Genomic DNA, 15,050 nt, shown 5'->3' on the forward strand with positions numbered 1-15,050 from the left:
TTGGTAAATGTTTCGGTCGGTTTTGGTTGATCCGGTTACACGAATATATATCCTAATTGTCTATTTTTAAATTTATAATTTTCAAAATCTAAATAGGCGAATGTCAACTGTTCTAGGAACAATAGAATAAACTGTACAATAAATGCCCGTAAACCTAGTGTTAGTTGCGGTGTAGCTTCGAAGTATCGAGTCTCGACCGCCGCTAGTCTCGTTTTGTCTATTCTCTTACTTCGTCGAGCCATGTTCGAGTAAAAAACTGTATCCTGCTCACGAAAACGCCACTACTGGCTCCTAAGTTTTGTGATATTTAGGCGGGTAACGCTGGAATCTGAAACATCGCGCGGTAAACAGTCACGTTCCTGTTTCATTCTTTTTTTTTTTTGCTCTTCCTCGATCCAACAAGAACGATATTACATTCTTCGGGATCGCCGAAGGTTCCAGGCACGTGCGGCCCACTTCCGGTTCCACCTCGGCGAATCGGAATTCATCGCAGTTTCCCGACAGCTTTAAATTCGACACTCGATCCTCCCGATTCGCGAACGCGTCAAATGGATTAGGTGTATAAACTAACCGGAAAGTTGGGCATCGAGGACCGGGGATTAAGAAACGGGGAATACCGGGAAAGTGATTTTTGAAGTTCATGGTTCGAAGTATTCGAGTGATTGAGAAAAGAAACGGGAAGTTAGTTTCATTGTAGACGTTGTTTCCGGGAGATTAATTTTAAAGGAAACTCCTCTTTCGAGATGTACTTTCAAGTGAAATTGAGTTTTGAAGATGAGTTCTTGAAATGTATTAACTTTGAAAGGCACATTGAGGCATTAGACAGCTTTCGAATTGTATTTATTCTGAAAAATTAATTAGAAACTTGGATAATTTTTTAGTTGTAATAATTTTCAGAAATTAATTACAGAGTTGGATCATTTTTTAATTGTATTGATTTTGAAAAATTAATTAGAGAATTAAACAATTTCTAAAATGGATTAGTTTTTGGAAATTAATTAGAGAATTGGATAGCTTTTAAATTATATTCATCTTGGGAAATCATTTTTGTGACTAATTTCTGAATGGAGTTATTTTTTACATATCTGCTATTAACAGAAGTAATTTTTAGTGAATAATGTCTTAATGAAATTATTTCTTAGACAATATTGTCTAAAGATTTTCATTCAGTACTTGTGTTCTATCATATAATATCACGTACTTACATTATTACAATTTTAGGTCCATTTGCTCTAAAGTGAGTGGTACATAAACATTTTCCAATATTTGAATGCATTTGGATTTATTTGAACAATTTCGAAGAAATATAAAAGTTACTACCAGACATGAAAAAATTTTTGGAAAAGCAATTCCGGTTTCCTCGTTCATGGTAAAAGGAAGTTTTACGATGGAAAAAACCATTGTCGTCGTTTGACGAAATCCTATCAGAATAACAGACACGTTCCATTGTCAATTGAATGAATGGATGTTTGGTCTGACAGCTAGAAGTAATGGTTTCGTTTCTGAATTTGCTAAAAAATAATCCTTCCATTAATATATATTCTTCAGAAAATATTTACAAACTCCATTTTTATCAACATTAAAATCCTCTCAAACCAACAAATCTAGCAAAAAAATCGTACAGGAATTCTTTATTCTATAAAAGAAGAGCAAGAAAATTGTGTAATTTCCTTCAAACTGTTCTACTCATATTTGTTGACTCAAATTTAATAAAAAAGTATTGATTACCACTAAAACTATCGTAGCCGTCAAAATTACTGGTTATAGTTTTCTCATTTTGCAATTATTGACAATACAAGTGTGTTAAATATTTTAGAATACTTTATAAAATATTAATTACAATTTTAATCGAATATATTTTTCATAAATACATAAAATTATATATTTATACTTGTAAATACAGATACTTTTACCAAATTATTGAAAAAAATAGTCATTTCGCTTACATAATGTAACGAATAGATCTGTATGTCTTTTCGGAAAATTTGAAAGGTCGAAATTCCACCGATTGCATGCGATATAATATAAAATTATAAGTATATATAAACAATACCCAAAAGAACAGCGATTATAAAAATATACAAATAATAAAACGAAGTATTTTCTTAAATAAAGTTCATTCAATTATTTCATTAGTATAACTAAATAGTTATTTAACAAATTATATCAAAAAGAGTAAATACTTTAAACAGATAAATTTAATTTTAACTAGTTCAGAGAGTTAAACACAAATCGACATTAAACAAAAAAGAAGATATCGATTGTAAAATAAATATTGATTGCTTCGAAGTTTTCTTATAATCTTTCGTACGAAAAAACCATTCTTTATCCTAATCTCTAATAACATTCTCAAAATGTTCAATTTACATAAAGATCCGCAATCTGCTAATAAACATCAGCAAAAATTGAAAGAGTATACTCTTATAATTTCCATACAAATTTGCATAACAATCATAATGAAAAGATCAATACATGGTTCTAGTGTTGAAAAAGAAGTATCTCGAGCGAAGAGAAAATTAATAAATGCACACGACACACGTGAACAGACTTAAAAGAAAAAATGATTTTTATGAAACAGGCTGGTGCCCGGAAGTATGGGACGAAATATTGTGCTGGCCGTCAACCGCACCTGGGGATCTCGCCATTTCGTCCTGTCCGTCTTATATCGCCGGCTTCGACGTGCAGGTAATGTTTAAAATTCAAATTTCGCGGCCACTTGGTCCCACTTTGAACGAATTCTTCCAATCATTAACCTCTTGCCTTACATTACTGTATAAAACTCGTGGTGAGAATTTCAAATAGAATTTAACCTTTTGCGAACGAATGTCTACGTTCCGGCGAAACGAAATTTTCATATTTGGAAGACTAAATGGCAAACGAATGATTTAAGTACTTGAACAGCAAGAGATCAGCACTTAGTTTCCTTTTTCTCTATTAACACGTTCCCTGCCAGACCGTTTTTTGAAGACTCCGTTCAGGCCGCGTGGGGCGTATGCGCCCCACGCTTTACAACTGCATTGTTTCGTTTCTGGAGTATGCCTTACAATGATTAAAATAATGCAAAACTCATAACTGTCAAGAAAAGGGTGTATAGTTTAAGATGCATAGCACAACAAAGCAATAAATTTATTTTTTTAGGAATTAGTTTAATAAATACCTGGCTGAACATTACTCTACCGAGCGAGTCGCATCCTCGGGCATAATATTTTTTTATGATGTCTATATTAGTTTAAAATAAAACATTTTAGTTGAAATATATTTAATATTATATTTATGTCATAAGTTTGTATATAATCAGGAAGGAATATTACGGTGAACTTTGTTAAAACATGGCAAACATAAATGTGGTTTATCCACACAATTATTACAGAATGTTGCAACTTTTACAGTGCAGTTTCTTACCGATTGGGAACCGCATTTTTTAACCTTAAAACAAATCGCAGTAAAAAATAGTGACTACCACGCCGCGTAGGGCGTATACGCATGCGCCCACGCGGCAGGGAACGTGTTAATTAAGCAACTGCTATATAATTTAGCTTTATTTATTTAAGGTTTTGTACGTTTCAAAGAATCTTCGTCCGCAAACGGTTAACGTTTTGACTGCTACGGCGGTCACCGATGACCGGAGCTTTCAAATTACAAGAAGATAATTATGTCTTAGAAGATAATTGATTTCGAATACAAACTTTCCGTGACGTAAATAACTAGATAATATGGTAATATAAGAATTTTCATATCAAAGAATTAATAATTCTTGCTTTGTATCTGTGATGTAGAAAGGATAAGTGATACATAATACGCTGATGTTTTTCGCAGCAGTCAACGTGTTAACAAAGCAAATATTTAATTTATTTCAATGCGAATTAGGTGTTATTCCTCTGTTATCAACAATTATACCTTAGAGCACATATTTACATAGAATAAGACTGGAGATTTCTTTTATTTTCAGTAAATTATTAATAACAAGTTTGTCAGATCGATGACAGTTCGAAATGGAATCATAGGGTAAGAGGTTAAGAAGAAACTCCACTGAAAGATGTTCTAAACATAGGTAAAATTTAGGAATTTTTTTGTTAATTATTTATACTTATACTTTTATTTATACTTTTTCTAAGCCAAAATCTTATAAAATGGTGCAGCTGTTCGCTAGCTTCGAAACCATTTCTCGTAAAATATCCATTGTTAGCGGACTCGATTGCAAACCGAAACATCCGAAGACAAAAATTTTGTTGGATTTATAAATAAAAATATGTTATCTAAAATGTAGTGTACAGATCTTCCGAAATTTTAATTATTATAGAAATGGCAATCATTTGAAGTACGAAAACCTGTTTTTATTCTAAAAAATTGGTTTCAATCGTTTATAAAAACTTAAATAATTGAGATATTGAAGAAATCTTAATTTACATTTTACATAATACTTTCAATTATTTTCTTTTCTATATATATGTTGTAAAGACTATAAACATTTGAAAGTAATTGTAGTACTAACTGTATAGTATAATTCCTTTATTTTATTTATTGTTATACGTCTACAGGATACATCTCTGGAAATAATAAATGACCAAAGTTCAAAATAATAATTGTGATATGAATGTAAACTACTAAATCGTGAGAAATGTAGAAATTAGATTCCATTGTAACAGTAAACAACAAGAACTTAGTTCATAAACTAATCTACACGCACGAACCGCAGAACAAAGTTGTTGGAAGTCAAGAACTTAGGCAATAAGCTGAATAATTCAGAAATAGCACTTGCCACAAAGCCGCAAAGGTTCTCTCTGCCTGAAGTTTAGGTTCTATGTTAGTCAAACCCCTGAAATCCTCTGAAAAGCCCTTTTGTATAGTTACATTAAAGGTCCTTTCTCGAAGTTACAAATAGATAAAACGATCTCGGTACGTTTGTCTGACGGAAACTGCTAAAGCTATGAAATTCAAACTTCGTGTAAATGTTAATTATGGTTTGTAGACCATACAATATCGTTATAAAGTAAAAATATTTACTGTATGTTATAATAATTCTATAGAAACTGACGAATCTTATACAAAAAGTTGTTATTTACACTAAAATTTACTACTAATTGCCAATAAAAATAATTGTATTATAGTAGTTTAAAAATTGTTACTGCAACTGCTATAACTTTGAATCAAACAAACACTTTTACTCAAAAACAATTAATATTTATGTATTATGTAATCTTGGAGAAATCAAAAATTTTTGGAAAAAAGAATTTGAATAAGAGTACGAAATTTTAAATTGTTACATTTTACAGTTTTCTTACAAAAAATTTCCGAAAATTCCTTGTTCTCAATTTTCTGATATCTTTGTCTTTAATTCATCAAATTAAATTTACAATAATTAATCCATATATTTCACGCGTAATGCAATAAAACATTTCAGACAATTCAATTAACTTTATTTTAATTTTTCTCTCTCTGTTTACTTTTATTCCAAAGCATAGCAATCAGTTAACAGAAGAGCAATATTTAACTTCAAACTCCAAAGAACCAAATAGCATTTATATTCATTTTTATTAAATATTGAAAAACGAGAATGCTGTATAAATGAACGAATAAAACGTTCATTTGCTTCGAATTCCTCTGGATTAATAAACAAGACAATGTATTATTGTAGTAATGGAAAATGAAGTAATGTTAATACAAAAGAAAAATTAATTGCCTTACCCAGAAATTCACAATGTTATAAATAAACATGGAACTCTTCTTTGCACTCGAGAGGCGCTTTTCACTCGTCGTTTGATTTAACCCCCAAAACAAATAAAACTTAAAATTCAATATTCAGTTTTACATGATGTATCAATACATGGAACATCCAAATAAAATAGTTCTATCCCTATTTATAAAAGATATTTCTTTATATTAGTTGTAATAAGTATCACTAATATTTCACCAGAAAATAATGAATATTTGTTAAGAGAAATATTCTCGAGTGCAAAGGGTTAAAAATAATAGTAATAGAAAATGAGGAAATATTAACAACTTGATTGCCGTGGGGGTCATCGGTGACCAAATCGAATTACTATAGTTCATTCAATTAAACGATGATTATTTGAAAACTTTTCTATATTATAAGTAATACTACATAATGGAGTGACATTCAACTAATTTAACGTCTATAATAGTAATGTAATTCAGTCAAATGATTTAGTAGTATATTTTTTTCCTTTTTGTATATTTCGCTCTGCGAAATCCTGCGAAAACGTGTTAAATAATAGAAGAAATTTTGCTATTCTTTCCGGAAATTCGCAATGTTATGAATAAACATGTAATAAACAATAAAGTGTGGCGGTAGTTTCATACACTCTATCGATAGAGGGCTACGAGACTTAAGAGCCTTTCTCGTTTCTGTTCAATCCGTACCAATTTGTATACAGGGTGTCCGCGACTCCTGGTTAACCAATTAAGATGTCATTCTACATGTGAAAATGAGTCCAAAATATAGAATAAAGTCTTTTCCTGCGAGTCTTCCTTTTCGAGAAAATCGAGGTCAAGAATTTACTCGGTACGTGTACACTCGGTACATGTCGACTTTGTGCATCTTACTATACACTCTTGTTTTGATTCTTATTTGTATTTAAATAAATTATCTCATCTCACATTGTAATAGATCATTTTAATTAGCTTTGATAGAAATTAACATAACATTGTAGAATCTTGAAAATAATTGATTTTCTCGAAAACGAAGACTCGCAGGAAAAGATTTTATTCTATTTTTTCGACTCATTTTTACATGTAGAGTGACCTCCTAACCGGTTGACCATGAGCCGCGGGACACCCTGTATATACCGCTCATAAACCTCCTGCTCCCGGATCGCGTCCATCGCCAGAAAGCCACTAACGATTCCAGTGGTAGATCCCGGATGAAACACTCTCCTTCCCCTCTATTCTTTGCAAATCCCTCTTCCCGTTACAACCAACCATGACAGACCACTTCAAAAGTAAAATGTCAATACTATAGAATTACGCAGTGTAATATGTATTATTATAAGATATTTAATAAACCAAATATAAAATCCACAGATCAAATTGACAGAATAACCGTAGAAAATACCAAAACAACAGAAATCGCGCACACGCCAGGTTCACTCGTAGCATTTTACGTTGATTTTATATGAATCGACATTCGTCCAACAGATGCAAGAAAATTGGTTGCTCTACTCATAAATTTGCAGTGTTATAAGTAAATATTTAAAAATCAAATACTGTAATATGAAATGGAGTAATGTTAATTAATAAAAGAAAGTCCATTATTCTATCCAGAAAATTCATAATGTTATAAATAATTATGCAATGGACAGTGAAGGAATGTTATTCCAAGAAAATTTGTTGTTCTACCCAATAACTGGCAATGTTATAAGTAAACATGTAATAGACAATGAAAGAAGGTTAATACCAGAAAATTTGTTGTTCTACTCAGTAATTGGCAATGTTCTAAATAAATATGTAACAGAAAATGAAACAATGTTAATATTCCAATATTTATTGTTTTACCCAGAAATTTACAATGTTATAAATAAAGATTTAAAGATAAACATGCAATAGTATATGAAGAAAACTTGTTGATCTACCGAATAATTGACAACGTCATAAATAAACGTGTAATAGAAGATAATTTGTTGTTCTATCCGGTAATTCGCAGTATAACGTAATAATCACGTATGCATCATACATAATTGTGATTTAATAGGCCAATGCATCGAGGCAGTGCATGTTGGACGGTCAGTGGTTTTGGAATAATGGCACCAGCAGCACCTGGACCAACTACAGCCAGTGTTACAGGGATCCATTAGTAACTCTTCTGATGGAGCTGCCCGGTGGTCAGGAGAACAACGACACGCTCATTAAGGTAAACGCTTCCTCAAACGATTAGATTCCGCTAGGCATCCGTTCGACGGGAATCCGTAAGGCACAAAGGGCTTAAGCTCCTTGGATCGAATCAGTTGAAGGAACAGATTATGAGCAGTTCTGATAATATTATATTCCACTCTATCGCGGTGCTCGATTTGTCTGGATATTTCAAATGTTATTAACCCTTTGCATTCAAGAATATTTTCCTCGACAAATATTCTGTTGGGTTTAATAAATAATAACACTTCTTTATTATTTATTTAACACTAGCTTTACGGAACGCGTCAAATTGACGCATATTGGATTTTAGAAATATTATTTTGTAAACGTTTACGCCGATTTTGATTGATGCGATCACACTGACATGTACCCCAATTACCTACTATCAAATCTCCAGTTTCCACAATCTAAATAAACGAGCATCAATTCTTTTAGGAATGATAGAATGAAGTGTACAATAAATGCCCATAAACCTAGTGTTAATAGAATACAAATCTTATTACAACAGGACTATTATCACGAAAGACAAAACAAATAAACGAACAAGTAACAAAATCGTTACCCTTTCTAACATGTTCATTATTTTCTGATGAAATATCAATAGCACTTTTTACAACTAATACCTTGCATAAATTAAGTGACAGAACTATTTTATTTCGATGTCTCATGTGTTGATACATTATAGGAAATTTAATATTGAATTTTTAATTGTGTCATTTTGTTGGGTCAAATCAAATGGCGAGTGATAGGCGCCTCTCGAGTGCGAAGGGTTAGGAAAGTTCTGTAGCAAGTAAATTATAAGGTTATTTGAGAATGTTTTCTCTCTTTATTGGAGAGTTTTGATATATTTGCCACATTTTGATTGCATGAATTACTTAATTATCTACGTGTTTCAAATACGCATTGAAAAATTTGAATAATTGAATTAGGTTAAAAATATTATTAAATGATATATGAATCATTATTGAATAGTAATGCAAATTGAACATCGCGAAAGTAGGAATAACAAAATTATTAAGTGATTTGGGAATGTTCTATCTTTATTGGAGAATTTTAATATAATATGTGCCACTTTCTAATTCTACAAATTATGAAATTGTATACACATTTCAAATATTGAAAAAGTAGGGATAAGAAAATTATTACCTGATTACGAAATTTTCTAATTTTCACTTTCTAGTTGGACAAGTAGAATTTATTGATGAACTTTAAAGTAACCTTTGTCATTTTTTAAATACACAAATCTCAAAACGGTAGGCGAACTTTAATATAAATAAAACACCCACGAGGCAACTATAAATATTAACAATCCGTTTTTTCTTTAAAATGAAATTTCTATGGTTTATATTTTCAAAAATGATGAACAATAGAAACAATATAATAATAATTGTACATGTAAAATTTGAAAGAGATTAGTTAAGTAGAGCTTCAGTAATCTCATATAATGTTTGGAAAAACAATTCGCAGAAAAATTGTTTGAAAGGTGCTGGACGAAATACAGTGTGCAGGTGTACATATCTTCCGCCTCTGTAATTTAAAAATTGACTTGCGTTACGCTCTCAAAACTTCACTGTTTCGTTTTAACACGTTGAATGCCGCACGCTTTCATAGAACAAAATACCCAAATCTAAAATAAAAATATAATATTACATCAATTTGATTGAATTGCATTATTATTATTGTATGTTTATCTAGCTGAATGTCACCGCATTAGGTAGCATTATTTATAATATATAAATTTTTGCAAATAATCATAGTTTAATCGAGTAAACTATAGTAATTGATTCGGTTAGGGGTCATCGGTGACCCCAACGGCATTCAACATATAAAACTAGTGTTTAAACGTAGAAAGTATCTTTCAATCTTTTTTTTTTATATTTTACTGCAACCTGTCACTTACTTAATTAATCCTGAGTAGGTTAATAATTACTTAATTAGTAATATACAAGAACTGATTATTAAATGTTTGACATTGATGGGTTGTTCAAATTAAAATAATTTTTTATTGATAAAAAACTCGTAACAATTAAAATACCAAAAATGTATAATAGAAAATTTGGGTTAAAAAATTAATTATTTTCAAGATTCTACAATGTTATGCTAATTTCTTTCAAAGCTAATTAAAATGATCTATTATAATGTGAGATAAGAAGTGGCAAGATTTAAGTTCTTAGATTTAGAGAGATATCCTGACTGCTGACGAGAAGTAATTAATTCCAGATTAGTGGTGCTGATTAGTTTTGCTGTGATCAAGCTGTCTGTCGTTTGTTATAGAGAATTGATACTTTGACAATAGACCATTAAATTATCAGTGTCTCTTTCATGAGATATAAGAAACGAATTATTGGGTTTTAAACAAATTATTCTTATTAAAAGGACAATAACAAAATTGAAATAAATGATATGAAAATAAGGTAGGAGTTTCAGAAGATAATAGAAAAAAGACAAAATAATTACAAAATCAATTTATAACATAATAATGTACTAACAATTGAGTATTCCGTACAGAGCATGTATTGTATGCATAATTTATTGTTCTCTGAATATTTCCATCAGGAAGTTTGCGTCAGAATACTTAATTAGCAACGTACTTAATTAATAAGTTATGTTTGCAAGTTCTCATTACTGTAGTTAATAATCAATGACGAATAAAATGATTAATTAATGAATATAATAAATAACAAACATAACATTACAAAATGAATAACTCTGTACTCTTATTTTGATTATTACTTGTTACAATATTTTATTCTTCTTTTATTCAATCTTTTATTTTATATAACTACAAATGATCCAGTCATTAAAGAACTGTATTTTATTCAGGATTTTGTTAGTAAAATAACTAATCAGTAGGATATCATTGACAATGTATTATTATATTGCACGATAATAAATAATAATACAATATTATATAAAAAGTAAAACATTATAAGAATTGATAGTAAAAAGAACTCTTCAAAATCGAAATGCTAATGACTCAGTAATTTAGAAATAGTCCTCATATATTTGATTCATAATAATCAATTAAAAAAATATCTATATCTTAATAATTAGTAAAACATCATTGAATAAAATGTAATTTAATGAATAAAATTTAAAAGACGACCTAATAAATAGAATGTTTTAAAAATAATGTAATAAATCAGATTTTAAAAGACATTCTGGCAAATAAAATTTTAAAAACCTTCTAATAAATACACTTTTATAGAGCGATCTAATAAATAAAATTTTTAAAAATTCGGTATCACAACAAGTGATTATAAAAAACTGGTCTCAAAGGGTCAGAGCACCAGTAAATCCAATATTTAAGAAACAGTCTCCAGCAAGTCTCAATGGGACTCGAAGAATCCGACGCAGGCTCCATTTCTAATTCTCAGGTTGTCGCGTGAAATATTTTCGCTTGTCCGTCGCCGGTAACTCGTTAGCCGAAGAAGTATTCTTGCTAGAGAAAATTACGGGAACGTCGTGGTGAACTCCCCAAGGAAACTGGAGCTGTTGCGGCCACTGGAAATCGATGGAAATTATGTCAATGACGTCAAACGGTTTTAAATGGAAGACATACAGCAGCTTCTGGCAACGATCACATTCGTCCCACTCGGCTTACCCATTGTCTCCATGTTGTTCATCCTCGAATCGTTTTCTAACCGAAGCCATTCTTCTAGAAGGCAACGGGAGCGCTAAGAAAAACTCGCTGTACAAAGAAAGGGTTGGACGCGAGAACCGATGAACTCAGTTTTCACTGTTTTTCAAAGAACGAAGAACTAGTTAGAACATTAAAAAATGATATTAAGATTAAAGATGAAAAATTAAATATTATATATAATATAACATAACATAACGTAACATAATAATAACGATAAGAATGACAATGACAATGATATTGACATTGACCCAATATAAGGTATATTAAGATTAAATTATTAAAGGCGAGTCATTCTACAGAAACGAATTCCACGAATTACCATCACAATGGGAGGAAGTCATAACTGACGCTGGCAATTATATTGTTCAGTAAATATTAATGAGTGCATTGAAAATATATTATTTTCTTTTAATTCAGAAACGAACTGAACCACCCAGTAGGCTTAATATTTCTTCTTGTCAATATATCAGTGGAAGCTTTTGTCACAAATGCATTCATTTCTAGAAAAATTGTTAATTCTTAGTGTCTATACGAAATTTTTTAGTTGCATATGTAAATATTGTTCTCATAATGATCTAGCCCCTACATTGCTCTTATAGGTATATACAATATTCGTATATGTTGACATTGTTTCTAAAGTATTCTTGCTTTTGCTCACTTTCGTCTACTTTCTCTTCGACTAATTTGGATGCTTTTGGACAAAATGCTTCAAAACCACTGATCAATGTGGCTAACTGAGGAAGAATATTAGGAAACACATTATTGAGGGACTCGTTCATTATGGAAAATGTGTATCGATTATGTTACGGATGTTCCTGGCCCCCGCTTTCCCTTCGGTTTATCAAATTATAGTGTAATTATGCAGTTAACTATTGCAGGGAGCCTGTAAACAATTTCACTGTGATAATTCCTGTTGCAGAAATGCGTGCCCATAGTGAAGACTATATCCAAAGTGGGGTACACTGTTTCGTTTTTCACCTTAGTGGTCGCCTTTTTCATTTTGGCCTTGATCAAGTGAGTATTAGCTTAATATGGAGGCTTGGAGTTTGAGGTAGATAGTTTGTAATTTAAGGAGAAGCTAAGATTCATAATTTTCAGTTTATGTTTTACGGATTATGACCTAAGATCCATGTTCAGGATTTAGTTTCCAGGATTCCGAAATTTCAGCTGTTTTTAATTAATTTTCGAACGCGATACTTAGATCCTTAGTGTCTGAGATTCAATATTTAAAAATTAAAGTCAATAATCTTAACAGTTTACAATTCTGATCCTAGATTGTGGACTTGAAATCTATAATCTGTAATTCAGGCTCCAAAGTTTGAAGTCCAGGATTGAAATTTAAATATCCACAATCGAAAGGTTCAAGCCTAAAACTGAACACTTCAAAGTTTCAGTGTTCAAATTTTAGAATCCATATCGCAAACCTAATTAAAGGATCTACTCCCAAATTTATAATTAAAGACCTGGGATCTAAATTAATTTAATGACATTAAGATCCTCTTTTAAGCTATTCTACTAGTATACACAGATACAAAATAGATGATCAATGAACATATTCAGTTATGACTTAGCTCCGAATCCTAATCGAAAATCTCATCTTCCAAAATGTTCTCCGTTGTTCAATCATCGATATCTCGGATCACTACTCCAAGTTTATTCCAAATCGGACGTAGGAAATTAAGGTGCCCAAGGAACATGCTCCACATGCACCTCTTCGCCTCATTTATGCTGAGGGCGTTCATGGCCCTGATGAAGGACATATTGTTTGTCTCTGGGATCGCTCTGGCATCCGACGTAATGATTAAAAATGGCAAAACGTATTGGCTGGTGGATGAGAAAGAGAGCAGCTGGCTGTGCAAGGCGTTCACCAGTTTCTGGCAGTACTTCATCCTTGCCAATTACTTCTGGATACTGATGGAGGGACTTTACTTGCACAATTTGGTGTTCCTGGCACTCTTCACTGATGTGAACTCTAGTATAACTGGCTACGTGTGTCTTGGATGGGGTAAAATGTTTAATAAATTATTTTCTTTCCTGCGGACAACAGAAAAATTAAGATAAACTAAGTTAGTATTATTTATTATTCAGGCCTGCCAGCTATATTTGTGTCTTGTTGGATTGTCACAAGAATAACTTTAGACAACAAATACTGCTGGACCACTCATGAGAATTCTTATCTTTTCCTGCTCATTCGAGTGCCTACAATGCTGTCTATTTTGGTAAGACAATGGTAGCTTCTTGTTAAGTAGCTACTAAGTACTTGCAAGAATGTCTGTCACTTCTACAATCTTACAATGCTCTTTATTTCCTTGGAACAATGGTACCATCTTATCAAGAAGTAGAAAGTATCAGATACATGCTGTTTCATAATTTGAAGAAAGAATCCACGGTACTACAGTGCTCTTCATTTTATAATGAAACAATAAAGCAGATCAAACAATTACCTTAATGAGTACCATTTTATCAAGTACTTAGAAGCCTTCGGAATATCTTAATACTTTTTCATACCCTAATAAAGAAATTTTACTTCCACTTATGTATCTATTAAAATTCATACTTTAATCATTTTATATTTAGCTCTTAATGCACACGATAACTATTTCTTATATTTGTTTATCTAATAGGAATTTCTTCTTGTAATTCCATAGATCAACTTCGTGCTGTTCGTGAACATTGTCAGGGTCCTTCTATTGAAGCTGAAGTCGACAGTTTCAGAGGAGACACAAAGATACAAGTAAGATTCCTTCTAATCTCTTCCGCTTCCTCTGGCTTGGCTTACACGGCCCAGTTTCAAGTGACAATGACGATGCTGTTAGTTTAGCACCAGTAACTTCAATCATCAATCACTGTTGTGTCACTTCCAGGAGATGGGCGAAGAGCACTTTAGTCCTGGTACCACTTTTTGGTGTTCACTACACGGTCTTCCTGGGCATGTCTTACAGTATCGGCGTGAACGAGACCGTCGAAATTGTCTGGCTCTTTTGCGACCAGTTTTTTGCATCATTTCAGGTACAGAATCTTTAACATCCCTATTCCACCTTATTATCTAAACACCTGCATTGTAATATCATTATGAACAGATTAACTAACTAACAAAACGTAACTGCAAATGAACGAAATAAATAACTTAGGGAACAGTAACTGATAACAACGTTAGAAATTTAAAGAATAATAATTATTCTGTAAGTTATTAATGTTATTAATACTGATTATCAATTATCTGAAAGTCATTAATGTTATTAATACCAATTATCAATTATGTGTAAGTTATTAATGTTATTAATACTGATTATCAATTATCTGTAAGTTATTAATGTTATTAATACCAATTATCAATTATCTGTAAGTTATTAATGTTATTAATACCAATTATCAATTATCTGTAAGTTATTAATGTTATTAATACCAGTTATCAATTATCTGTAAGTCATTAATGTTATTAGTACCAATTATCAATTATCTATAATAATAAGTTATTAGTGTTATTAATAGTAAACAAATAGAAATATAAACAAAATAAAATCCCATTTGCACATCC

General features: G+C 31.3%; 1 protein-coding gene across 4 annotated transcripts in view; it reads left to right on the forward strand.

The window, feature by feature from the left end:
• LOC116425852 (parathyroid hormone/parathyroid hormone-related peptide receptor) overlaps positions 1 to 15,050 on the forward strand; it is a 95,157-nt gene that overhangs the window by 75,540 nt on the left and 4,567 nt on the right. For 3 of the 4 annotated variants that reach the window (XM_076374203.1, XM_031974075.2, XM_031974077.2), the window contains 7 exons: positions 2,579 to 2,685; positions 7,709 to 7,867; positions 12,432 to 12,526; positions 13,180 to 13,517; positions 13,601 to 13,731; positions 14,161 to 14,246; positions 14,377 to 14,521. In XM_076374203.1, coding sequence (XP_076230318.1) covers positions 2,579 to 2,685; positions 7,709 to 7,867; positions 12,432 to 12,526; positions 13,180 to 13,517; positions 13,601 to 13,731; positions 14,161 to 14,246; positions 14,377 to 14,521 — 1,061 coding nt within the window. The remainder of the gene's footprint in view (positions 1 to 2,578; positions 2,686 to 7,708; positions 7,868 to 12,431; positions 12,527 to 13,179; positions 13,518 to 13,600; positions 13,732 to 14,160; positions 14,247 to 14,376; positions 14,522 to 15,050) is intronic. The other variant, XM_031974076.2, reaches the window with a different exon arrangement.

This window comes from Nomia melanderi, chromosome 2 (assembly GCF_051020985.1).
Source record: "Nomia melanderi isolate GNS246 chromosome 2, iyNomMela1, whole genome shotgun sequence".
Taxonomy (NCBI): Eukaryota; Metazoa; Arthropoda; class Insecta; order Hymenoptera; family Halictidae; genus Nomia; species Nomia melanderi.